Source organism: Psammomys obesus, unplaced genomic scaffold (genome assembly GCF_907164565.1).
Source record: "Psammomys obesus unplaced genomic scaffold, mPsaObe1.curated_primary_1811, whole genome shotgun sequence".
Classification (NCBI taxonomy): domain Eukaryota; kingdom Metazoa; phylum Chordata; class Mammalia; order Rodentia; family Muridae; genus Psammomys; species Psammomys obesus.
The window spans coordinates 511,625-539,612 of record NW_026596353.1 but is presented as its reverse complement, the minus strand read 5'-3'; the positions used below and the strand labels follow the sequence as shown (position 1 = coordinate 539,612).

Below are 27,988 nucleotides of genomic sequence, written 5' to 3'. Positions count from 1 at the left end.
CTCACTGTTAGGGAATTTCTTCTCTTTTTTTTTGAGACAGATTCTCACTTTATAGCACAGGCTGGCCTTAAACTTAGAATCCTCCTGCCTCTGCCTCTCAAGTGATGTGATCACACTTGTGTGCTGTGGTGCTGGCTGCTGTTAGGAAGTGTCCTTACATTGCACTGTTGGTCATTATGCAAGCCTTCTACCTTTGAATCTCCAAATTTATGTCCTTTGCTGTGGGGAAGTCCAGGCATTTCCCCTGCTGCACTCTGTGTCTTTCTTGAACACACATGACCTTCTAAGTCAGTCTTCTTAGCATTCTTTTTCCCTCTTAGTTTCTAGCATTTCTCTTTTTGCTTTACTTTCTGGTCCCTTTAGTAAAGTTTACCTTTCAGCTTTTCTTTTTTTTTTTTAAATTTATTTATTATGTATATGGTATTCTGACTGCATGTACACCTGCATGCCAGAAAAGGGCACCAGATCTCGCTTATAGATGGTTGTGAGCCACTGTGTGGTAGCCGGGAATTGCACTTAGGACCTCTGGAAGAGCAGCTGGTACTCTTAACCTCTGAGCCGTCTCTCCAGCCCCCACCTTTCAGCTTTTCTGATGAGAGTTTCTTCTTAGTTTTTGAGACAGGGTCTTGCTGTATAGTATAGCCCTGACTGGCCTGGTACTTGATGTTTAGTCTCAGTCTGGCCTCAGACCCATAGTCCTCCTGCCTCAGTATCCCAAGGGCTGAGATTCTCTTAGTAGCTCAGGACAGTCTGGAACTCAATATATAATTCGGGGGCTAAGCTTGAACTCCAGAGCCTCCTGCTTTAGCCTCCCATGTGTGGGATTGTAAACTCCTATTTTTAGCAATAGTACCCTGTTGCAGGTTGAAAATTGTAGTATTTTCTTTTGTCAGCTACTGGGTGGTGTTTGCACAACTCTGATTATACTGACATCTGCTGCACTGTTCATTTTAATGGCGTAAGTTTTATGGGAGATAAGATGGGCCTCAGTAAAGCTAGGGTTAAAATGTCTTTAAGCACTTCTATAAAGATATTAATCACTCTCTTGATGTTTTCTTCTTCCTGTGTAATCATGCTTTTCTGTGTTTTATAGGTTCTTTCTCAAGTGTCTAGTGGTTCTAGGCTATCCATTTATCAGAGAATAAGGGGCTAGAACCAGTATTCAGGATGCTGAGGCAAGAGACTCAGTATATGAGACTAGCTTGAGCTATAGAGCAAGTTTTCAGGCTAGCCATAGTGTGAAACACTATCTCAAAATAAGACAAAAACAGCAATAAAGGAATGAGACTAGAGATGGACCTGGTCAGGCCTATAATCCTGCTATTCAGGAGGCTGAAGCAGAATCACAAGTAAAAGGCCTACTTGTGCTACAGGGTTGGTTCAAGGTCATTCTGAGTAAGACTGTGAGGGGACAGGGACGGTGGTGGGGGTAGGGTGGTTAAAAGCCTGGCTGCTGTGTGTGTCTGGCTATGGCCTGTGAGTCTGACTGTAAAATAAATTGGCACTTTTCCTGCATGATTCTGTGTTACCTATTCTATTAGGCTTGTCGGCTTCCCCAGGTAAGACTTTTTTGTCTCCTTCTGGAAGGATATGAAACTGGCTGCTAACATTCTGGGAGCCCTGGAGAAGGGTGTCCTTAACGAGTTAGCAAGTAGACAATAACCTTTCACTTTCAGTATGGCATTCTCATTTTTAGCTGTGTCTGCCATTTTCTAGTCTATACTTTACATCTCTGTAGAGAGCCAGCCCTAGGTCTCTTCCAAGATAGAAGAAGAGAATCTGCCTTTTTCAAATAGAAAAGAGAAGGAGAAGAGGAGGAGGAGGAAGAGAAGAAGAAGATCAAAACAACACCCTTAATACTACTGTCACTTTTTCCACTTAGAAGCACACCACCAACACCACCAACAAAAACAAAACAACAACAAAAACTCCAAAAGTTCTTTAAGATGAATGTCGACCCAGTAGCTTCTAACTGCTTTCTAAATGGTTTTTTCAATAGTGCTTCATTTTAGCAGTGTCTGTTGCTACCAACACCAAAGAGTTCTGTAGTATCGGTTCGGGTCATTTCACAGCATACACAGATCGTCCCACAGGTTCAAGCCGGCTTCATTCCATACCTGCTGTTGTTCTTGGTAGTTGTCCCATGGTGCTGTGTGGGATCTTTTGCTACCACTGGACTGCACTTTCACTAGTAGCCTCTCCTGGGCCTTCTTCAGGGATTCCAGCCCTGCCACACAATGCCATATAAGCCTCAGTTGCTCTCCGTGACATCTTCATTCTCCGTGCCTTCAAAAAAGCAGTATCACCTAATGACAGTGACACTCCCAAGTTCATCTGCCAGCACAAGTACAACCTTGGCTATCTCTGGAAGGCATCTTCTGTGTGCTAACTCTGAAGAAACACCTTTAAATGATGCTGCTGTCTTATCACTGCTAATTTCTCAGCTCCAGCCGACCAGTGTTCATTAACCTAGCAAAGCAAAGGTTTCGTTGTAGTTAATCACTGTTGATTCTTCAGCCCTAGCTAACCAGAACCACAAATTCTAACTCAAAATCTGCAATAGACTGATTGAGGCTTTGAATGACTTTGAAACTTCCCACTGGAACTTCACAAGCCAGGCCTCCACCTACTTTTGAGAGACTTTGGATTTTTGTTTTGTTTTTGTTTTTGTTTTTTCAAGACAGGGTTTCTCTGTGTAGCCTTGGCTTTTCTGGACTCACTTTGTAAACCAGGCTGGCCTTGAATTCACAGAGATCTGCCTGCCTCTGCTTTCCAGAGTGCTTGGATTATAGGCTTGTGCCTGTCGAGAGATTTTGGTTTTTTTTTTTTTTTTTTTAAGATTTATTTATTATTTATACAACATTATGCCTGCACACCAGATCCCACTATAGATGGTTGTGAGCCACCATGTGGTTGCTGGGAATTGAACTCAGGACCTTTGGAAGAACAGCGAGTGTTCCTAACCTCTGAGCCACCTCTCCAGCTCCCTAGATTTTGGGTTTTAAAAATAGACTTTATTTTTTTTTTAAAGAGTCTGAACATTTTAAAGTGTTTGTTTGAATTTGGGACTGTAAGACTTTTTAAGTTTGTCAAATGTTTTATATTGTGATATCAATATTAATGTGTGATCTTGGGGATGAACAAGAAAGAAAAGGTTGTGACTTAACAATGATGTGCCTGTGTGTCGAGTTAACCAGAGGTCAGTTGAGCTGGCTAATTTTATGTCAACTTAACACTCAAAAAGAAAATGCCTTTGTAAGCTTGGACTGTAGGCAAACCTGGAAGCTATTTTCTTAATCAGTGACCAGTGTGGGAGGGGCCAGCCCATTGTAGGTGGGGACACTGCTGGGTTGGTGGTCCTGGGTTCTATAAGAAAGCAGGCTGGGCAAGCCATATAGTGGCTCAGAGCAATCTAGTAAGCAGCACCCCTCCATGGCCTCTGAATCAACTTCTGCCTCCAGGTTCCTGCCCTGCTTGAGTTTCTGCCCTGACTTCCTTCAGCGATAGACTATGATACAGAAGTGTAAGCCAAACAAATCTTTTCCTCCCCTGCTTGCTTTTGGTCATGGCGTTTCTTCACTGCAATAGTAACTAAGACACTCCCAGTGGTCTGCAGGTGTGTGCATTGGTAAGGTGATTACCTGGTGTGAGCACGACCCCTCTCCCAACACACATACCCCCAAAAATCCTGTTCTCCACAGCATATGGGACAGATCTTTGCTCTTGTACATTGTACTGTGATTAGTGTAATCTTTGATCCTATTCATTTTTTGAGTAATCTTGTCAGGCTGACTAGAGCAAAAATAATACTGTGATTTTTCCTTGGCACATTGTGTCTAAACTCTCTGTCTCTCATCCTGCATTCATGCTAAAGTTTCTGGTTACAACTATGGGAAACTATACCTGTTCCTTTTGAGTACTGCCCTATCCAGACATCTGTGATGGTATGGAAATGAGAGCGCCGAGTCCATCACGGAATGCTGGTGGATTATTCTCCTCTTTTGTGGAAAAGAGGAGTAAGGAGAGGGGCCTATTTGGAATGCTTAAAAGAATAGTGAGAATACTCTGATTAGTTCTGTACCCCATTTTTTTTATTAGATTAATTACTTGATTTGTTGCTGTTTAAGTTCTTGAGTTCTTTATGTATTCTGGATATTAGCCCTCTGTCAGATATAGGGTTGGTGAAGCTCTTTTAGTGTCCTTTGCTTTACAGAAGCTTTTCAGTTTCATGAGGTCCCATTTACTGATTATTGCTCTTAGAGCCTGTGCTGTTGGTGTTCTGTTCAGGAAGTTGTCTCCTGCTCCACTGAGTTCAAGGCCCTTTCCCACTTTTTCTTCTAACAGGTTTACTGTGTTTGGTTTTATATTGGGGTCTTTGATCCACTTGGACTTTAGTTTTGTGCAGGGTGATAAGTATGGATCTATTTGCATTTTTCTACGTGTAGATATCCAGTTAGACCAGCACCATTTGCTTAAAGATGCTATCTTTTTTCCATTGAATGGTTTTGGCACCTTTGTCAAAAATCAGGTGTGCATAAGTGTGTGGCTTTATTTCTGGCTCTTCTATTCCAGTCCATTGATCCACCATTCTGTTTCTATGCCTGTACCATGCAGTTTTTATTACTGTTGCTCTATAGTACAGTTTGAGATCAGGGATGGAGATACCTCCAGAAGATCTTTTATTGTAGAGGATTGTTTTAGCAATTCTGGGTTTCTTGTTATTTCATATTAAGTTGAAAAATTTTTTTTCAAGGTCTGTAAAGAATTGTGTTGGTAATTTGATGGGAATTGCATTGAATCTTTAGATTGCTTTTGTTAAGATGACCGTTTTTACTATGTTAATCCTGCCAAGCCATGTGCTGGAATGTCAGAGAAAAACTTAAAGAAATGCTCAACATCCTTAGTCATCAGGGAAATGCAAATCAAAACGACCCTGAGATTTCACCTTACACCCATCAGAATGGCTAAGATCAAAAACTCAAGTGACAATACCTGCTGGAGAGGATGTGGAGAAAGGAGAACCCTCCTTCATTGCTGGTGGGAATGTAACCTTGTACAACCACTTTGGAAATCAATCTGGTGCTTTCTCAGACAATTAGGAATAGTGCTACCTCAAGATCCACCTATACCACTCCTAGGCATATATCCAAAATATCCTGACATATACAATGATATTTGCTCAACCGTGTTTGTAGCAGCTTTATTTGTAATAGCCAGAACCTGGAAACAATCCAGATGTCCCTCAATTGAAGAATGAATATGGAAATTGTGGTACATTTATGCAGTGGAATACTACTCAGCAATTAAAAACAGGGAAATGAAATCTGCAGGCAAATGGTGGGATCTAGAAAAGATCATCCTGAGTGAGGTATCCCAGAAGCAGAAAGACAAGCACGGTATATACTCACTTATAAGTGTATATTAGACACATAATATAGGATAATCATACTAAAATCTGTACACCTAAAGAAGCCAAGCAAGAAGGACCCTGGGTAGGATGTTCAATCCTTATTCAGAAAGGCAAATGGTATGGACATCGGAAGAGGGGGAAAACAGGGAACAGGACAGAAGCCTACCATAGAGGGCCTCTGAAAGACTCTACCCAGCAGGGTATTAAAGCAGATGCTGAGACTCATAGCCAAACTTTGGGCAGAGTGCAGGGAATCTTATCAAAGAAGGGGGGGATGAAAGACCTGGAGGGGACAGGAGATTCCACAGGGAGAGCAACAGAACCAAAAAAAAATCTGGGCCCAGAGGTCTTTTCTGAGATTGATACTCCAACCAAGGTCCATTCATGGATATAACCTAGAACCCCTGCACAGATGTGGCCCATGGCAAGCTCAGTGTCCAAGTAGGTACCCTAGTAAGGGGAACAGGGGCCATCACTTTGATCACCTCTTCAAAGGAGGACAATGCAGACAGTTCTGATGAGACCTGATAGGCTAGGGTCAGAGGGAAGAGGAGGAGGAGGACCTCCTCTATCAATGGACTGGTGAAGGGGCATAGGGGGAGAAGAGGGAGGGAAGTCAGGATTGGGAGGGAATGAGGGAGTGGGTTACAGCTGGGATACAAGGTGAGTAAATTGTAATAAATAAAAAAATTAAAAAAGAAAAGCAGAGAGGAGGTATGTGGGTACATGTATTAGCAACAGGACAGAAAACAGGGCGCAGGGACTGAGACTGGGAGAAAGGACACAGTTCCGTGAAGATGGGCTTGTGGAATCTAACAGGGTGGCAGAAGTTACAGAGTAGAAAACGAGCACTATTCCGCTAGTGGCTTTAATTGTATGAGACTCTGTCCCTGTGCACCTTGTCCAGGCAGCAGCCTGTGAGTGTGGGAACTCGTTTAATCTTTCAGTCAGAGACCAGGAATCAGACCAAGCCCCATACTGAACCAGGTTTCCCAAATAGCCCATATGGGCAGGGGTGTAGTCCACAACGATGAAAAGTCTACTGAAACAGTAAACCAAAGTAGCTTATGTGCAGGCTATTGAAAAGGTCAGGCCCAGACTTTTGTACTCAGTTCTTTCGAATTTTTGCTTTGTGTTTGACATTGGCTGTACTTTACATCTTTTGTTGCTGTGACCAAAGAAAGGACTTAAGGGAGGAAGGGTTTGTTTTGGCTCAGTCTGAGAAAGGTGCGGTGTGTCCTGGCCAAGAACGCCTGTCAGTAAACACATGAGGTCATGTTAAGTCTACAATCGGAAAGCGGAAAAGAGGCAGGCTATAAAGCCTCAAGGCCTGCATTCAGCGACCCGCATTCACCAGCCAGGCTTTACTTCCTAAAGTTCCCACAGCCTTCTAAAACACCACCACAAGCCAAGGACCAAATACCCAAACACACAGGGACATTTTCTATTCAAACCACAACAGTTTACACCTATTGAAACATTTTGCTATAGATAACTTTCTTCTGAAATTATTTGGAGATGTGGACAAATTACTGCCTTGAAGGAGAAATGAGGTTATAAAACTGTGCATATATATGACTTATAAAACAAAAAGAGCAGCTGGGTATGGTGGCACAGGCTTTCAGTCCCAGCACTCAGGAGACAGAGTCAGTTGGATCTCTGAATTCAAGGCCAGCTTGGTATACAAAGCCAGTCTAGAACAGCTAGGGAGGGCTACACAGCGAAACCCTGTCTTGAAAACAACAGCAAAACACCAAAAACAAAAAAGAGCTGCTATCCTGAATTTATTTGTTCTTTGAATAAATACATATATGCCTATGTATATTTACACATATGTATACATATATATGTGTGTATGTGTGTGTGTATATATATCTTATCTTATAGGCCTTTGCCCAGTTTGATGCTGAGGGTGATGGGACAGTTGACGCTGAAAATATGTTGGAGGCCCTCAAGAACTCCAGTGGAGCCAATCTTCAAGGGGAGCTGAGCCATGTCATCAGACAACTGCAAGCCTGCTCTCTTGTTCCAGGTAGGTAATCACATGAATTCTGAAGGCTCAAAATGTTCTCTTAAACCCAAAGTATTTTCAGTTAGTAGGAATGTCACCTAGCATAAGCCTCTGGTCACTGCTGCTGCACAAATCTTAGAACAATAGACTGAGTTTGGCCCAGCTGTGGTGATGTGAACCCTCTCCCCCAGCATTCATTAGACACATGAACTGAACGAAATCAGTGAAATCTTTGCTTTTATTCCTCAACAGTGATATCTAGGCAGTTTTCTGTTTCTCTGCCCTTGGTCAAGAGGCTGCCGTCCAGTTTCCTTAAGAATCACCCTGGCCTGTGCTGCATGTTCTCATTGCACCCTGCCCCTCTCTGCTGCATCACTCTTCTTTTTTTCTCATATTTTGCAACATATAATATCTTTGTAATGCATGAATTAATTACATTATTGTCCATCTTCATTCCGATGCTTTGAGCTCTGTTAGAGCAGGGACCTTCTCTTATATTTTGCTATGTCCTCACATTTTATATTTGGCTTGTGGTAAACATTTTATTGTTATTTTTATAAAGCTTTTACTCTGAAACTTTGTTTTCTTGTTCTCTCTGTGCTCATGTTCTTATTCTCTCTCTTCTCTCTTTTCTCTCTCTCTCTGGCCCCCCACCCCATGTGTGTACTGAGGATAGAACCTATGGCCTTGTATGTGTTAGGCAGGTTCTGTACAACATCACTATATACCCAGCCTGGTCTGTGTTTTTAGATGATTTCCTTGGTGACTCAGACTTATATAAAGACAGCTTCAGAATAAATATGCCCTTCATTTTTTCAAGTGAGATGCCAGTTCAATTTGAAAGGTAAATAGCTTTGCACATTATCTGACCTCAGAACTTTACCTGCTCTGTACATCAAGTGACAGTACTTAATGTCTCTAGGACAGGGTTAAAGGCTGGATAGACTTGGCAGATGGTGTGAATCTGATGGCTGTGGAACCCTCTGACCTGCTGCCAAGTGATGTATTAAGCCAGGGAAGGAAAATGTCGGCATCTTAATCAAGAATGAATGTTTTGCTGTCTTTCATTATGTAATTCTTTTAAGGCCATCATAAGTAGCCTATACATGGCACTATTTTTCCTAGTGTCATGGCAGGTAAGCTGAATTTTGAATTTCATTTAACTAACATATCTTAGCATTTATAATCACTTCCACCTTCACATTGCAAATATGTGGGTAGCATTATTTGAATTCCTCGGATTGTGTTTTTGCACACAAGTGTGCTGGAGATTAAATCAGGACCTCACAAATGCAAGGCAAGCATTGTATCTCAAACTATCACCTGAGTCTCAGAGAGATTTTGCAGGTGGGGTAGGGAAGGGCACCCACCAGTGGGTAATGCCTGCTGCACTGGGTGCCAGATGGATGGAAGGGCTGGACTGATTGAAAGTCCAGATCCTGAGGTGCTCACATAGTACACTCATGACCAAAACTTTCAACTCAAAAAACTATGTAGCAGTATCAAACATAAAAGAATGGTCATAGTCTCATGCCCTTGTAAGATGAGGTCACCTCTGTAGTTGCTTTGCATATTTTCCTAGTCCCTCTCTCAGATGTCCTCCTGCACTGAAACTTGTTCTTGTTGTATCTCACTGTTGATGCTTATATTCACTGACATCCATTTCTTTATAGAACCTTCCTAAACCTGAAAACATTTTCTATTACAGAATTGTTGTCTCTCTGTGTGTTTGTATGTGTGTGCATGTGTGTCTTGTGTGTGTATGTGTATATGTGTGTACCTGTGTGTGTGCATGCACACACAGTCTGCTGTTTGTGTGGGTTTTGAGAAAATCCATTCCGTCTCAGCAGTCTCGTGGATATGAGGCCTCGTCCTCCTGTGGGAGTGGGGAGGAGTTGTCAAGATTTTGAGTCTTTAGAAATCATCTCTCTCCGGGGTTTGAGTAGGACATATAACCAAAATAGGTTGCTTCAAGTACAGAATTTCTTCTTAGCCTATTGCTTTATTAAAAAAGTTGCTGCAGAGTTTTATTATCTTTTAGTGAATCTGTTCTGCTGTCAAATACAAGCTCCCTAGAGGCCACTGGCATCTTGATCAGAGGCTGTTTACAATGGTCACTTGAACTTGTGGAATTTTGTTGAATAATACAATTGTGTGAACTTTTTGTCATACATTATGACTTATTTAAAAAGTGGGGAGAAAACCTGCAAATATGTCTCCGCTTCCAAAAAAGCTGCCATGTTTATCCTTGCTTTTCTTAACCTGGTGCTCCTGGATTATAGTAACCTCAGCTTGAGACTCATTAGCTTAGGTTATAAGGAGCCAGAAAAGGAGTCTAAACAGTGGCAGGTGTGGTTTGTGTCATGTCTTTATTAGAGTGCTTGGGACAATTGTACTTGGGAGTCAGAAGACATTCGGGGAGTCACTCAGAGCATCCAAGTAGGCCATCTGAGCAGATGTTGAGGCTGAAGAGAAGATGTATGATCAGGCTTCAGAAGAGTCACATGCTGGGGAAAAGGACCTGGTGTGGAAGGAAGAGCCTGAGGAGGGAGGAGTGTTCCCCACCTACCTGCTTGCTATCTTGTGAGCTTCATTTCCACCCTGTTGTAAAGCAAGGCTGCCTGGTCCTTCACCACCAGACAACAACTACACCTTGCCATATTGCGAGGGCCAAATGAGACAGTATATTTCAAGTATCTTACACCATGTAAAATTCTGCCAGAAATTGTAGCAATGGCAACAGGTGTTTTGTTGTTAGGGCCTTAGTGTGAGCATGAAGTTTCAAGAAATCGACATCCTCTTCTGGCCTGTGTGGGCACCAGACATGCATACAGTACACATACATGCAGGCAAAACATACATATATAAGATGAAATGAATATAGACATATTTTTTAAAAAAAGATTTATCTTTTCCTAACTGCTAAGCTGTCTCTCCAGCCTCTGAAATGAGTTTTTAAATTGAGATTGCCACTGGTTCATTTCTTTAAAACCCATTTATATTTTTAAAGAGTTGAAGCTCAAAATTTTAGTAAAGTTAATAGCTGCTTTAATTAATAGTTAAAGTTAGCCAGTTCAGATGGGGCAGCAGCTACAGCATGTGGGAACTATTGTGGTGGCTTCACCAAAACATCAAAAATGGATTTTATGTCTTTAGGTTTCATCGACATATTTTCAGAGTCAAAGGAAGGTCTTGGCACTCACTCATCAATGATCCTGCGCTTCTTGCATCGCAATCGGATCTCTAGCATGGTGATTCCTTACCCAGTGATAGACCACTGCAGTAACATGTGCGCCATGCGGTCGTCAGTTCTGAAGGAGGCCCTGGAGCAGCTGCTACAAAAGGAAAAAGGTATGTGCAGGGGGAGTCTCCCGAAAATACTCTCTTATGACCGCTTCCGGTGTTTAGTGACAGAAGAAGGCAGTCCTTCTCTGTGCCTTTATTTCTGAAAGTGCATGTCCAGTTTTTAGTCTAAGCCCGCTCTCCCTGCCTCCTTGCCTGTGCCTGTCTGATGACTTGAGAGTTTATTTAAAAAAAAAAAAAAAAAGCAAGATACAGTGGTGCACATCTGCAATCCCCACATTCGTGGGAAGCACAGAGAGGAGAGTCAGCTGGAGAGTCAGCTTTCAGCCTCCCCAGTCTGAGTATCCAGTACAGCAGCAGAAACAGAGAAACACTGCCTCTCAGAAGGCTAGAAAACAAGAACTGGCTCTTGAAATGTATTGTCTGACCTCCACATGTGTGCTGTGATGCACACTCAGACCCACTGTGACTCATTAAAGAAAAAAAAAAAAGACTAGAGTCTATAAAACTTTAAACTTTCTACCACCAAAAATATAAGCAGTCAAAAGTGTCATCCCATGAGCAAAATATATTTTCTATCATATTAATGATGCATTTGGCTGAGGTTTCTTTCTCTCTCTCTCTCTTTTTTTTGGTAACTGTTCTTGGTCAGTTAATTCTTTGTCCTATAGCAGTAAACACCCAGGTAAATATTAGTTGTTTTAAGTGCTGTATTTATAATATTTATATATTTATACTGTATTTAAATATTTACACTATAAATGTATAAACAGTATATGACTTGATTCTGCAAGAAAAGATTCTTATTAACCTGGAAGAATAGAAGAGGTAAGTCAGAAAATACTCAGAAGTGTAAGAGGTTTAGAAAACCTCATTTGGTCCAGTAAGAAGGCTCAGCAGCCAAAGGCACTTATGATTGATGACTTTTTCGTCTCCAGAACCCACATAGTAAAAGGAAAAAAGCAATTCTTGCAGTTTGTTCTCTGACCTCCACACCTGCACTGTGGCATGTGCATACACAAATTCAAATAAATAAGTAAATATGATTAAAAGCATAAAATTGAAGAAAGTTAAGTGCAAAGTGTTCTTCTCTTAGCATGGCTTTATAAAGACACCAGTTATTTGGCATCATGGTGCAATTAATGAGGAGATGGGGCAATCAGTGGCCAGTGGTTCTTTGGAAGGAGATCGCTGTTGTTGTTTTGTTTTGTTTGTCTTGGTTTTTCAAGATAGGTTTTCTCTGTGTAGCCTGGACTCACTTTGTAGACCAGGCTGGCCTTGAACTCACAGCAATCCACCTGCCTCTGCCTCCCTGAGTGCTGGGATTACAGGCATGTGCAACGGCACGTGCGTGCGGCTTTGTTGTTCTTCAAAACAGGGTTTCCGTGTGTAGCCTTGGCTGTCCTGGAACTCACTGTGTAGACCAGGCTGGCCTCAGAGATCCACCTGCCTGTGCCTCCCAAGTGAGGTGATTAAAGGTGTGCACTGCCACCGCCTGGCTGGAAGGAGATTTTTAAGGAATGTTAGGTTTTGGTGCCAAAGGGTTAAGCATGTTTTTGTTAGATATTTCAAATAACCATTTTTTTTTTCTCTTTGTGAAGTAGCTAAGCTCTGATGTTTCCCTGCAGAAAGCCCTGGAGACCTAGCCAGAAGCCCAGAGATGGATAAACTCAAGTCAGTAACAAAGTGCTATGCTTGTATAGAGACATCCTCAAACCCTGCAGACATCTACAGGATGACAAATGGAGAAACATCATCCTACTGGCAGTCAGATGGTAGTGCCCGCTCACACTGGATACGGTGGGTAGTACATGTTTTATTCTTTTAAAATCTTGAATGTGGCCTGGAGAGATGGCTCTTCCAGGAGTTGTAAATAGATATCATCACCTTGTTTCCTCTTAGCTAACCTAAGGTATACTTAGCTTTTTGGATGCATTTTAGAATTGCTTTTTGGCCAGTTGAAGGATTTTGTTAGAGTGTCCATAATGCCCATTTTTGCCTATACCAATAGCTTGAAAGGAAATATAAGATTAGCCTAACCAAGTGGCTTTGCAGAGCTTTAAGGAGGCCATACATAGCTAGCAGTTCAGGTTAGTCACTTAGAAATTTGTCTTTACATATGCCAAATGCAAGGCCTTAGAGAGGGTGTGTAGTGTCCCAGTGGTCAGCCCATGTACACAGTGATGTCTGTGCTCTGTTTTCCAGTTTGAAGATGAAGCCAGATGTTGTGCTTCGGCATTTGTCCATTGCAGTGGCTGCCACTGACCAGAGCTATATGCCACAACAAGTGACAGTGGCTGTGGGAAGAACTGCCAGTGATCTGCAGGAAGTACGAGACGTACACATCCCCAGCAATGTCACTGGCTATGTGACACTACTAGAAAATGCCAACATTAGTCAGCTCTGTGAGTTCAACAGACTTGGGTTGTGAGGGAGGAATGGTACTGATTTTGGTTTAAGTCGTAAGGTTTCTGAAGTTTTTTGGGGGAAATCATCATTATTTGGAGTTACTAAGTAATTCTAAAAACTGTAGAAAAACAATAAAGCCTTTTTGTAATTAAAAATACATTGTTATTTTCTTACTGGAAAACTATTAAATATGGACAAACAAAAAATATTCAAAATCTTACCACAAAGAGGTTGTCAAGTCACAGATGTTTGCTGTGGTTCCTCCCAGACCACATCGTGTGTTTATGAATTTGTATGTGTGTGTTTATACATATACACATAAAAAGCACTTTTAAATAAAAAAACTAGAATTATATATATATTTGCATATAGTATACATAGCATTTCCCAAAGATTATAATACTCTTCTCACATTTTTTGTATTTTTACTGTTTTTGTTGTTTCGAGAGAGGGTGTCTCTACATGGCCCTGGCTGTCCTGGAACTCTCTATGTAGCCCTGGCTACATAGTGATTTACCTGTCACTGCCTCCCAGGTGCTGGGTTAAAGGTGCACCTATGCCTCCATTTGTTTGTTTGTTTTGATTTCGTTTTCTGAGGCAGGAGCTCACTCTCTAGCTCAGCTAACCTAGAACTATGTATCACAGGTTTCTTTCTGCCTCTGCCTCTGCCTCTGGAGTGCTGAGATTAAACGCATGCACCACCATGATGGGCTCTTGTATTTTTAATGTGTTGTCATCTCATATTGTGATGATGCCTTTTTTTTTTTTTTTTCCAAGACAGGGTTTCTTCTCTGTGCAGCTTTGGCTGTCTTGGACTCACTTTGCAGACCAGGCTGGCCTTGAACTCACGGAGATCTGCCTGCCTCTGCCTTGCAAAGTGCTGGGATCATAGGCATGTCCCACAATGCTTAGCTGCCTTTTTTTTTTTTTTCAGGGTTGTAAAAATGTCTCAATTTTAACCACCCTTTGTTCTTGGTAATTTATGTTTTTGTTGTTGTTTTCTTTTCTTTTTTTTTTTTTTTTCCCCAAGACAGAGTCTTTCTGTGTAGCTCTGACTGTCTTAAAACTCACTCTGTAGACTAGGCTGGCCTTGAACCCACAGACATCCACCTGCCTCTGCTTCCTGAGTTGCTGGGATTAAAGGCATGCACTACCACTGCCTGGCCATTTTCAATAGTTTTATTATATACTTGTTCACTCATAGCATTTTGGAAATACCAGTTTTGTGATTTTTTTTCTATCCTTATTTAATGTAGGGAGCCAGAATGCTTCATGTCTTGTCTCATTTCTTCTAATGCTTTCCTGGGCTAAAAGTGCTTTTACTTTGCTCACTTCTTTGTGAGTCACCCCTACACAAAGAAGTCATTATGCATGTGGAGTAGAAGCCTCCTGACTTAGGTTGTGCTACTCTTTCCTTTAAATCATGTCCTTAGAATGTCTTCCTGCCTTCAGCTGCGTGAGCAGCTGTGACATCGGAAAGTGAGTCATGTCTGCATCCTCTATTTGGACTTGGTTGTTAAAAAGACATTCTCACAACTGTATGAGCCAGATACTGAAACTGCAGACTCTAGAAAGAATTCTAGAAGTGTCAAATCATACTTTCAGTGAGAATTTATAAAATTCAGTGTAATTTTCAAGATTCATAAAGTTCTGAGAAGTTTTATTATGCATCACTCCTAAGTTTTATAATTTCTCAGATTTGTCAGTGCTTCTGAGACATGTTAATTCTATACTAGTTTCATTATGCACAACATTTATTTCTGTCATCAAAATATATCTTAACCATTTTCTATTTTGCTTTTAGTTGAGAACCTACCACTTGCCAAACCTTAAAGACGTTAATGCACTGCTGAACCTGTTGTTTATGCTCCACAGATGTTCAGATAAACATAAAGCGCTGTCTTAGCGATGGCTGTGATACTAGGATCCATGGTCTGAGGGCTGTTGGCTTTCAGAGAGTTAAGAAGTCTGGAGTCTCGGTCTCCGATGCCTCTGCAATATGGTACTGGTCTCTGCTAACATCTCTGGTGACAGCCTCTATGGAGACAAATCCTGCCTTTGTCCAGACAGTGCTGCACAATACTCAGTAAGTCACTGTGGTTCCCATGCTGTCAAGGTGGCTCCTTCTTCAGCCTCCAGGAAGCATCCTGACTGACCCTGCATCTGAGCCCCGCTCTCTCCCTGATTGATGCTCTCACCATGTAGACTGAAGAAGTCTGTTCCACCTTCCTGTCCTACTGACACACTTCCTCCACTGCCTTTCTTCATTAGCTCAGTAGTTCCCTGACCTAAAATCATCTGTGCTGTCCTATTTCTCATGCATCAGAAACAGTTACCCACGCATATGTAATGTTTAATGTTAGACAGGGAATTTTCAAATGTCGGCTCTTGTTTTACCTGCAGATACTGAAGTGCTTTGTAAGTCATCCTCATTTTGTAGGTGAGGATCTAGTGATCTTCCCAGAGATGAGTCGATTTGAATGTAAGTGCTTGGACTCCCATGTTTGGAGCTCTTTTCACTAGTAAGTTATACGTTTTCAAGGATATTAAACTAATTTATTCTCTTGTTGAAGGGCCCCACCAGTCAAGTAGCAACATGTAGAACAAAAGCTACAGCTTCCTCCCAGCACTGGGGACATGTAGGTTGGGTTGCTGCAAATTTGAGCAACAGTTTCAGCTAGACAGGGCTAGTTAGCAAGACCCTGTTTTTTTAAAAAGGTGCTTCTGTAGTAATGAATTGTTAGTATATTCCACATGGGCTCAATGACAGAGTGCATTGTTAGCTGCTACATGTGGGCCTGAAGGAGGTGTCTAGTCTTCGTTCTTCTGACTGATTTTGAGATTAGTGTTACTAAGTACATGGCCCAACCCCCATCCTTCATTCCTGTCTTAAAATCATTTTTATTGCTGGGCACGGTGGTACACACCTTTAATGTCAACACTTGGGAGGCAGAGATAGGTGGATTCCTGAATTTAAGGTCAATCTGCTCTGCAGAGCCAGTTCTAGGACAGCTGGGGCTACACAGAGAAACCCTGTCTTGAAAAACAAAAAACAAAGCAAACATTTTTTATTAAACCTTTTAAGCTTGGAGAAACATGGCAAAAATAATCAAAGCCCAGTCATATGAGAGTAATTTGTTACCCTGTTGTCCTCGAATACTTTAATAATGTGCTCCCTATAAACAACTTTTTCTGAAAACCCACCAAATGAGGAAATGAATGTATGTGTAACCCAAAGATCCCATTTGGGTTTTCTGAGTTGTCCCAGTAAAGCCCTGTAGCAAGAGCATCTGTTGCTGAGTTATATTTTGCATTTTGTTTTCATAGCCCTTTAGTTTCACTAGGCCTAGAAAAATTCCTCAGTTTTTCCTTGGCTTTAATGAGCTTGACCCTCTAAAAATTACAAGTCAGTTATTTTGAAGAGTTCTCTGTGACTGTGGTGCCTCTGATGTTTGTTTTATCGTAAACAGATTCATTTTGCTTGATTTAGAGTCTTACTGTGTAGCGCAGAGTGGCCCGCAGCTGACAACTTCCTGCCTCAGCCTCCCAAGTGCTGGAACTCTAAGTGTGTGTCACCAGGCCAGTCTATGTTTCATATCCTAAGGAGGAATTAGTGTGCTCTCATTGCAATCCATCCAGTGGTGAGCAGGCTGTCTGGCTCATATAACTGATGATGTCAACTTTGACCTTTGCCAGATTTACAACCCTAAAATTATTTTTTTCTTTATAATTGATTATCTGGTAAGGAGGTACTTTAGGACTATATAACTCCCCCTCCCCAGTCAAACTTTCTACCTGCATTAGTAGAGATTCACAGATTGCTTTTTTATTCACGGGGTTATAGTTAACCACAGGTTTTTTATCTTTGTTTTTATTTTTGTGTGCCTGTTTGTCTGTGTGTACATCACATGTGTGCAGTGCCCACAGAGACCAGATGTCTGTCTATATCTATCTGCCATTCTGTCTCTCTGTGTATCTATCCACCTATCTGTCTGTCTGTCTGTCTATCTATCTCACAATCATTCTCAGAATAGTGATTATAGAATATCTCCTTTTTTTTTTTTTTTTAACCTTTTTTCTTTTCAGACAGGGCTGTGCTCTGTTACAGCCCCGGATAGTCTTGAACTCAAGGACTCAGATGCCCTTCTGCCTCAGCCTCTATGAGAGATACACACCAGAGTACCACCTCCCTCCCTACTTTCTTGTCTGAATGACTCCCAAGTTTATCCTGAATGGTCTCTGCCTCTGTCCTTTAATGAAATGCTTTCCCAAGCAGTCAGGGGCTACATTGATTACTTTTTTCAGTCACCATGAAAGAATAACCAACAAAGCAATTTAAGGGAAGAAGTGTCTATTTTGGGTTGTAACTTGTGCGTGTAGTCCAACATGACAGGAAAGACATGGCAGCAGGAAAACGAGGCAGCTGTAATACTAAGAACTTAGTTTACAGGAATATTTCCTCCTCCAGTTCAGCACCATGGGCTTCATTTTGGTTTTCTCTGTTTCTGGATGTGCCATTTCCTACTCCGATAGTAAGGCGTGGCTCCTGTTGTCCTTCAGGCATTAACTTCCTTCCTTTGTCTTCCCCTGTGCAACCTGGTTTCCTTGCCCCTGGCTTTGCAGACAACCTCCACATATCCTTCCTGCTCCAGGGCCATTAGCAGGGCCACTTCTGTAAGCACCTTTGCCTAGGTGTGTTTTTGTCCCCTGAGTTTTGTACCCTTTGTCATGCCACCCTTCTCGTTCTGATTGGCATCTTTATTCCACACTAGTCTGTCCCTCTGTGCAGATATCTATCTCACTCTATCCAGGCTCTACATCCAGGTATAGGCCACCCACAACTCCCCTCCACCCACAGCCACACTCCACCCACAGCTCCACTGCTGTGCACTGGGTTTTTAGGAAAGAAGCGAGGAAGAGCTTTCTATCTTAGTCTTTGTTGTTTCTTTGCTTGTTTTGAGATAGGGTCTCTCTATACAGCCCTTGCTGTCCTGGAACTAACTATGTAGACCAGGCTGGCCTCTAACTCACAGGGATTTGCCTGCCTCTGTCTTGTAAGCACAGAGAATTAAAGGTATGTGCTACCATGCCTGGTCCCCTACCTTAGTTTTCTGAAGCTGCACTAGCTTTTGCAGAATATTCTTGTTCCATTGTCTTAGTACATATGCAGTGGTGCTTTCATTTCCCCTGGCGTTTACAGATCAGTTATCTAAAAGCATTGCAAGATAAAAACTGTACTTTGAGGAGAAATAATAAAAAATATATTTGGGGCAGAGTAAATGTTTATTTGTAAAAGGAAATGAATCCCATAAATGACTATGTGCTTTTGCCTTATTGACAGCTAAGCATAGTTGCTGGCACAGCCCCAAATGACTGGCTAGCAGAAGGAAAGCTGGCTTAATGTTAGGGTACTGTATTGTGATTTTGAAATGCAGAAATTGTCAGGCATGTTGAAATACACCCATGCTCCCAGCACTGAAGAGCATGGGTTGGAGGATTTCCATGAGTTGGAAATCAGCCTGGGCTATGTAGTGAGTTTACTGGCTTACATAGCAAGATGCTGTCTCAAGAAAAAGTAAAGGGCTGATACTTTGCCTAGTATTTAAGAGCCGCTAGGTTCAACCCCCACAACTACCAAAAACCAACCAAATAAAAACCGTCTGCTCTAAATAAATAAAATAAATAAAAATGGGCTAGAGAGATAGCTCAGTGGGTAAGAGTTCTTGTTGCACTTACAGGAGACCCTAGAGCAATTCCCAGAACCCACATCAGGAAGCTCCCAACCATCTGTAACTCCAGCTCCAGGGCATCCAAAACCCTGTTTTGGTCTCAGGCACTGTTCTTTTCATGTATGCACACACATACAGATATACCTCTCTCTCTCACATGCATATGCATGCACACAAAATAAAAACGCAATCTATAAAAATAATAAGAACGGATAATCAATTCTAGAATTTTGAGGGTGGGCTCTTTGTTTGAGACAAGGTCTCACCGTGTAATCTAGGGTGGCCTCAAATTTGTGATCCTCAGTCTCTGAAATTCTGGTGCAAGTCACCATGGTTGGCTTATGTTTTTGTTTGTTTCTGGCATACCTTCAAGTGTTTCATGAGGACACTCGTGTACTCACAATCACTTGTTACATAAATTTAAAACAAACATAAGGTGAAAAGGCCAAAAGGCCATATCAGGTACAGGAAACTTGATGGTATTGATCTGCTTAGGAATCAAAATTTGTGATACCTCTTTAGATGCTATAGATCCTAAGGTCTTGGTATTAAATGGACTTTCTGTAGGCATACTTTTAAAAAACTCTTATTTACATTTTTTTATCTTTTCCTCCCTTACTCCACCCCAATCCCTTCCAATACCCCAACACCAGCTAGGAGAGAGAAAGGGTTAGTGGGAGAGGGGGCTCAGTTCTCTTTTCCTGCTGGTTAGGGTTCCTTGAAGCCAGTCTAGTCCTTGTTTTAGGAGATCTCCAACTTCTTGTCTCACAACAGCAACCAGGAACAGCAGCGGGGAAGCAGGAGCAGCCCTGTTTTTTCTCAGACTCCACACTCTCTGGGCTCTGGCATTTATTCTCTCTCCTTAGTCTTCAGATTTAAACTATCTGCAGCTGGCAAAGAGCTTCTCTCAGAGCCCGCATGAGGCAAATAGTCTGCTGCTGTGGACCACCTGAAGCAGTCCCACATCCCACACCTGGGACCAAAACAAAAACATGTTTATATCCACAAATTTCTATTAAATCCACACAACTTTATCTTGTGGACACTGTTCATGAGTTTGTATCTCGTTCTTAGGACTTAGCATGAGTTCCAGGGAGCCAAGGAAGCTTTTAGACAGGCAGATAGAACTCTTCCAAAAAAGGAAAAAAGTGAAGCCCTACTAAACTGTTTAGCATATGACTACTAGGGATACACATTCAGTTCCTATTTTGCACCAGGAATAATCTTCACGGGAACACTGTCTACCAGCTCAAGAGGTTTTGATGCTGCACTTTGGCGTGATGGCATGCCTGGCTTTGTTCTGACTGCACACATTCCTTCTCCAGGAAGGCGCTGCAGCACATGCCACCACTGTCCCTCTCTCCAGGGTCTACAGACTTCTCAGCCTTCCTGTCTCCCAGTGTTCTGGAAGAAGTGGACAGCTTCCTCGTAAGGATAACTAGGTAAAATCAAGGATGCTGAGGTGAACAGTGCGTATGGGGTAGAGGGAATACATGCTCTTTCAGCTCTTAAGAAAAAACTTAGGAGAATCTTTGCACTGAAAATGATGTTTTTAGTAACCAAAGAGAAAGTGAAATAATTCACCCTAATTCAATTAACCCTGGTATACCTCCAATGTCATCTGACTTTAAGAATTGGGGTACAGAGAAAATTGGCCTCAGTTTCATTTAGAAGAGATTTGTCCAAATATAAGGTGCAAGCCTCTTAATTCTTTCTCCTCCTCCACCTTCACTTAGAGCATGCTTACACGCAGGGCTAACAAGCCTAGTTGCCCTTAGAACTGGGAAGGGAGGGGTCCTTCGTAACTCTATAGAACGGAGGGAGAGCTTGGTGTGAGGATGCCTGGCTCTCCTCGGTGAGCCCTCAGGACATGAATCATTCCCTGAGATGCACAGAGAGCTTTCAGTTTCTGTCATGGTATGTTTAGAAAGGCAGAGAAATATTAAGGGGGTGAATCTAATTGTTTTACATGCTTCTCAAGAAATGCACCCTCAGCTGTGTCCAACGTAGCTCGTTCCCAAGGATTCCTGATGGGAGACTGGCTGCAGTAGTTCATTTATCTTTGGTTTAAAAGGTTCCTTTGCATTATTAAAGTTTCAAAGGTGAGGATTTAATTTTTTTGGCCCTTGGGTTGAATCTGCTTTTTCTTAGGTTATCTTAAGGACTTTGAAAGCGCATTTCTGGTAAATGTCTAGAGCGCACTTGTCAGGTTAATTTTGCTTATAGGGACTGTTGCATAGGTTTGAGCTGCCTGGTTTTCTTATATTTTAGGAAGTGAAAGTTTTTTGTTTGTTCTTTGTAGCTGCTGTTCTACTCCAGAGGTAGAACTGACTCTTCTGGCTTTTGCACTAGCAAGAGGAAGTATTGCCAAAGTGATGAGCTCCCTGTGTACCATCACTGAGCACTTGGACACACACTATGATGCTTCATCCCTCATCTCATCCATGGCATCTGTCAGGCAGAACCTGCTCCTGAAATATGGTAAATGACCTAGAACCCTTAAAGCTGTTCACAGTGATTGCAACCTGGCTTCAAGGAACAACATATTTGCCATACCAGTTTCTAGGGGCAAAATTTTCTTTCACAAAGTTCATTGATTGATCTTATTCTCTTCAGTATTACAGGCATTATGAGGATATTCCCACCATGATGTTTGTACAACATAATACAACTTTGTGATTTGTTTTATGTTCAACTTAAAAAAATTATTTATTTTTATTTTTTTAAATATACATTGGTGTTTTGCCTGCATGTATGAAGGTATCAGACCCTCTGGAACAGGAGTTACAGACATTTGTGAGCTGCCATGTGGGTGCTGGGGATTGAACCCAGGTCCTTTGGAGAGGAGCAGTGCTTTTAACCACTGAGCCATCTCTCTAGCTCCTTATGTTTAACTTTTAAAGTTAGACAATTTCCTTATGAACCCAGTTTCGCTCTACACTAGCAAAGTGTCTGGAGAAATGGTGAGCCAGGAACAGGCGTGGCTGGGTGGGAGGCTGAGGAGGCATGTAGAGGCTCAAGTGTTTTCTGTAAATATTTTCCATTTATAGTGGCGTTATTGGATCAGGAAGCAGAGGAGAGACAGGAATACGGCAGGGACTACACGTGACTAACAGTGATTAGTCCAGGCTATATTAGAGTTTAGTGGTATTTGCTGTTTATTTGTTTACTTTTTTATTTAGAGACAAGCTCTCATTATGTAGCTCTGGCTGGCCTGGAACCTGATGTGAGGACAGGCTAGCCTCACACTCACAGAAATCCACCTGCCTCTGCCTCCTGCTTCCGGGGAGTAAAGGCACATGCTGCCATATCCAGCTTGTTATATTATTAGGAGCAATAATTTTTACGTTCATTGTGGCAAACTTTGTTTCTTTTACTCTTCATACTTTTAAAATTTGCCTGGATTTATTTATTTATATTATATTTTAAAATTATTGTTATTATTATAATACAGTAATAATATGGGGTGTATATATATCCTCCAGTGCCTTTATGGAGGTCTGAGGACAACTCTGGGGAGTCAGTTCTCCCCTTCCTCCATGTTCTCCAGGGATTAGCTTCAGCTCTTTAGGTTTGCATCCGGTGATCCACCTCACCACTCTCCTGGCGAGAATTTCAAGAAAGAAGAGCTAAAACATTATGCATTAAATACAGAGCCAATAAATCTGATTTTGGGTTTCAAAAAGTATCTTAGGAATCCTTTTCTATATTGAACGTAGCATTAATCTATCTATTGTGATGTGCTTTGTTTCTGAAAAGTGATTTTTCTAGAGACCTTAAACTCACTCAGAGATACATGCTGTGCATTTTCTCATTCGGGGAAGCAGAGAAAGTATCAGCTTTTGTTTACTGTTAACATGCTATTTGTTTATCTATTTAAAATAGTTTAGGATTTACTCTTTAATTATATGTCTGTGTTTGGGTATGCACACATGAGCTCAGGCACCCTCAGGGTTGGTAAGAGAATTTCGGATCCCTTAGAGCCGTAGTTAGGGACAGCCTGATGTGGGCACTAGGAATGGGGCTCAGGTCCTCTGGAAGAGCAGTGTGCATTCTTGACTGCTGAGCCCTGTCCTAGTACCTCCCCCAGTTCTTAAAAAAAAATGTATTTTCTTGTTTGTGTGTTGGTGTGTGTGTATGTGTATGTGTGTTGCTGTGTCTCTGTGTGTATATTGGTGTGTATGTGTTTCTGTGTGTGTTGGTGTGTCTGTGTGTGTTGGCAGTATGGTGTCTGTCCATGTATCTGTGTGTGTTTGTGTTTATTGGTCTGTGTATGTCTGTGTCTGTGTGTGTGTGCACACGCACATGTGTACATGTGCCATGTGAAAGTCAGAAACAAGTCAGAGGAATCAGTTCTTTCCTTCTTGCACTGTGTAGATCTTGAAGAGCAAACTTAGGTTATCAGACTTGGCAGCATCTTGTGGCCCCGATTTTGCCATTTATACAGATCTGCTTTTATCAGTCTGTGTGGGCATAGGCCCTGTATTTCTGCCAATTTCATTAAAAAAATATTTACTTGTATGTGTGTTGATGTGTGCGTGTGTCTGTGTGTGTTACTGTGTCTCTATATGTGTGGACCTCCTTAAAACTTTTCCTGTCTTTTCTTTGGGCAGGTAAACCTCTCCAGTTGACTCTTCAGGCTTGTGATGTTAAAGGAAAAGAAGATAAGTCAGGACCTGAAAACCTCCTGGTGGAGCCATGGACAAGGGATGGTGAGTGCTAGGTGGTCTGTTGCCACCATGCACAGGAGGCAGCTGTGTGAGCTCACTCTAGCCTTGGAAATTTTTAGATGTTAGTGTTTTGGTTATGTGTGTATGTATAATTTTTAATGTGTATTTATGTTTTGCCTGTGTGTATGTATGTACAATATATGGGTGCCTATGTCCTAGGAGTCTAGTTGAGGGTATCATAGCTCCTGATGCCCTATCAGTGGTTGTGAGCCCACATGTACTTGCTGGGAACTGAACCTAAGTCCTCTGTAAGAACAGCAAGTTGCTGTTAATTAGAGAGCCATCTCTTCTGCCCTTATATGTTAGCGAGGTTTGTTGATTTGAGACAGGGTCTCACTATGTAACCCAGGCTAGCCTTTAACTCAGCTCTTAAGTGCTGGGATTACAGGCATGATTCACTAAAGACATTATCCTTCACCTCAGTTTCGCAGCGATGGCTTCCATACACTTTGTCTAGTTCAGGTGCTGTCTCTATGGTAATGGCCTGTAACAGCATTAGGTATTGGATAGCCTGAGACTGTTAGAATTTAAGTTTTAAAAAGAAAGGACTCGACAGGCAGTGGTGCACTCCTTTAATCCCAGCAGAGTCAGGTGGATCTTTGTAAATTCAAGGCCAACTTGATCTACATCATGCAGAGCTACATAGAGGGACCCTGTCTCAAACAAACAAACAAAAAACGAAACCAAAAAAAAAAAAAAAACCAACCAGACAAACAGCACCCCCAAACCAAACTAAACCAACCAACCAACAAACAAACCCCAAGGACTCATCTTGGAATAGAAAAAGTGACTGCATTTATTGTTTTAAGGCTTAGATTGACTTTCTGTTGAGTTGGTTTAAAGTATTGAGAAAGGCAATGGGTTCTTAGCACCATACATCTGAGAGCACCTTTAAGAACATTACAGCTGCTCTGGCATTTGATGTGTTGGAGGAAACTTCTTCATGCACAGAAGTATGTTTGTGTGGGCTTCATTCAGCTGTAGGCTCTTTTCCCCATGCAGGCATGTTCTTGAGCCTTTCCCTGTCTGTCCTGGTAGTCTCTTGGTCTGTGTCTTGCCTGTGTCTCTTTTCTGTTCACTATACTGCTTTGAATATTACAGATTCAGTTAACTTAATATTATAGATTCAGTTAAGATTCTAGCTGCTGTAAACACTGACTAGCCTGGCCTTCCTTTCTGGATTTGGTTTAATGAGGCTTACCTTAGAATCCAGAGGCTCTGCTTTCTTCAGCATTATCTCTCCTGTTTCGTGTCTTCATTCTCAGCACTAGTGAGGCATCCAGTTGGACCTCCTGTTCTTTGGTGACCTCTTAAGCAATATACTTTGCACACTATGATTCCTGTTACTCCTGAGCCACTCAGTCTGCACAGAGAGCATTCCTTCACTGCATCCATATTCTCCACACTGGAAGCCACAGCAGGCTCCCTGCCATGCAAAGGTCGGGTAGAATAGGATAGCGGTGGCAGCTCTTTGCCTGTTTATTGTCCCTTCACCCAGCAAAGTCAAAATGGCTTTGCCAAAGATTCTCTGCATTTTCTTCTACTCTAAAGAATTGGAATTTTTGTCTCTATTGCATGTGGAAGTAAAATTTTCTGGCGTTAGAATGTGCACTTTTTTTTGCCTTAGTTTTATTTTGAGAGAGGATCTTCTTTGTTGCCCAGGATGACCTCAAACTCATAATCTATCTGTCCCAGCCACCCAAGATCTTTCTGGGACTACAAGTGGTATTCTCTGGCTGCTTTCTGGGACTACATGTGTATTCTCTGTATCCCCCACCTATTTTTACAGTACCCCACCTGCTTTACAATACCCACCTGCTTTACAGTACCCACCTGCTTTACAGTATTCCCACCTGCTTTACAGTATCCCCACCTGCTTTACAGTATTCCCACCTGCTTTATAATATCCTCACCTGCTTTACAGTACCCACCTGCTTTATAATATCCCCACCTGCTTTACAATATCCCCACCTGCTTTATAATATCCCCACCTGCTTTACAGTATTCCCACCTGCTTTACAGTATTCCCACCTGCTTTACAGTATTCCCACCTGCTTTATAATATCCTCACCTGCTTTATAATATCCCCACCTGCTTTATAATATCCTCACCTGCTTTATAATATCCCCACCTGCTTTATAATATCCCCACCTGCTTTATAATATCCTCACCTGCTTTACAGTACCCACCTGCTTTATATCCCCACCTGCTTTACAGTATTCCCACCTGCTTTATAATATCCCCACCTGCTTTATAATATCCCCACCTGTTTCATAATATCTCCCACCTGTTTTCTAGTGTGGGTTTTAGTATTCTTTAGTATGAAAAATCTACACAGCCTTCCCTCATTTGTAAGATACAGTTGCCAGCATGTCCCTCGCCTGATTGGGATACTTCCTTTTTCTCTCTAAATTCTTTGCCAGGCATCTCTGCTTCCTTCTTTCTTTACCTTGAGTGGGTGAACTTTGAGATTTGGACTATGACAGGTAGATTTTCTGTTTGTTTTTTGTTTTTTGTTTGTTTGTTTGTTTGTTTGTTGGTGGTGGTGGTTGGTTGGTTCTGTAGCTAAGAGTACTTTCTGCTCTTGTAGAGGAGCTGGGTTTAGTTCCCAGCACTCATATCAGGTAGTCTTAGATCACCTGTACTCTAGATCCAGGGATTTTAATACCATCTCTGGCCTCTGAGAATACCTGTGTACATGTGGCATTCATGCATACATTCAGGTGCCCATACAAACACATAAAATTAAATAAAGAAGTCATTTAATTCTTTAAAAGTATTTATTTTGGCCTGATGTGGTAGCACACCTTTAATCTCACCCACTAGTGGAGAAGCAGAGACTGACAAATATCTGTGAGCTTGTGGCCAGCCTGATTTACATAGTGAATTCCAGGCCACACCAACTAGGCTGCATAGTGCAACTCTGTCTTTAAAAAGGGGTGGGGGGGGCTGTGGTGTGCATGCCTTTAATTCCAACACTCAGGAGGAATATCTCTGAATTCTCGGCTAGCCTGGTCTACAGAGTGAGTTCCAGGACAGCCAGGGATACACAGAGAGACCCTGTCTTGAAAAAACAGAAAAATAAAATAATTTTTTTTTGTTTTGTTTTGTTTTTTACAATAAATTCCTATAAGTAAGTTCATCCAGGACTCTGGGAACAGTTAGTATTATCTGGGTGGCTTGCTCATAGAATTGTGTGCATTTCTGACACCATGCTTTCTTAAAATTATAAGCAGAATTGCTATTTGATGGCATCAGTTGTAGTTTTATGGTTTTTGCCATTGTTCTATTTCTTAACCGTGGTAAAATCAGGTCATATGGCAGCATCTGTGTGCGAGTTAGTGACAGTTCCTTTGGGTTCATTTTCTTGGTGTTGGTAACATATTTTGCACATTTTCTTGTGGAAACCCAGAATCTATGAATGTCTGTGTTACTAAACTCAGGTATGGAATAAGAACATGATATCATTTCAGTGTTTTGACTTCCCAGGAGACTAGTTGAAAGCAGGTCAGGGTGCCAGGAAGAGAAAAGTTCATGTCGCGCTAGTATGAGCATGTCCTTGCTTTACACTGCTGCATCTTGGGTCTAGCAGCAGATTTGTGTGTGTGTGTGTGTGTGTGTGTGTGTGAACTGAGATATACTTTGCAACCAAAAAAAGTATATGATGCTCATATGATGTAAATGAATACATCATACTTTTTAATAACAGAAGAAAGGGCTGGGCATGGAACCATATACATTTAATCCCAGCACTTGGAAGGTATAGGCAGGTGGATCTCTGAATTTTGAGGCTACCTTGGGCTACAGACAGAGACCCTGTCTCAACAAAAGAAAAAAAGAAAAAGGAAAAAAAAAATGGGAAGGAACCAGTATCAACAGTTTAAAGGAAAATTCATAAAACACACAAAAGTCAATAGGAATGTTGGAATTTACTTATAGTTAGTAATCAACAACTTTTCTATATGATTTTTCTTTTTATATAATTCTTTGGGCAAAAGTCACTTGCATTCAACTTACAAAATATTAAATAGCTTAGAGACAGAAGATGGAGATAATTTAGAATGTGTTAGCTGGGACACCCAGTAATCTCCCTCCCATTTCAGTATCTTTCCTATCTTTCTTGACGTGTGTTCTAGAAGCTGACTGATCTGACTAATCTGGGCTGCTAAACCTACTTGTCTTTTTAAATTAAATTAAATTTTTTTATTATTAGTTACTTTTTATTCCTACTTGTCTTTTATCAGCTCACTCAAATATTAGTCATGGCGTTCAGGATGATCCAGGAGGATGATTGTTACTGCAGTTTTCTGTCTCTTTGATTTAAAATCAGTCTAAGGAGATTGCATCCTGTGTGTGTGTGTGTGTGTGTGTGTGTGTGTGTGTGTGTGTGTGTGTG

At 41.6% G+C, this 27,988-nt stretch overlaps 1 protein-coding gene across 2 annotated transcripts in view; it reads left to right on the top strand.

Moving 5' to 3' along the window:
• Positions 1-27,988, top strand: part of Zzef1 (zinc finger ZZ-type and EF-hand domain containing 1) — a 127,444-nt gene that overhangs the window by 12,138 nt on the left and 87,318 nt on the right. For both annotated transcript variants that reach the window (XM_055597355.1, XM_055597354.1), the window contains exons 2-9: positions 7,298-7,442; positions 10,578-10,772; positions 12,353-12,524; positions 12,930-13,129; positions 15,009-15,219; positions 20,188-20,304; positions 21,165-21,343; positions 23,476-23,574. In XM_055597355.1, the coding sequence (XP_055453330.1) occupies positions 7,298-7,442; positions 10,578-10,772; positions 12,353-12,524; positions 12,930-13,129; positions 15,009-15,219; positions 20,188-20,304; positions 21,165-21,343; positions 23,476-23,574 (1,318 nt within the window). The remainder of the gene's footprint in view (positions 1-7,297; positions 7,443-10,577; positions 10,773-12,352; positions 12,525-12,929; positions 13,130-15,008; positions 15,220-20,187; positions 20,305-21,164; positions 21,344-23,475; positions 23,575-27,988) is intronic.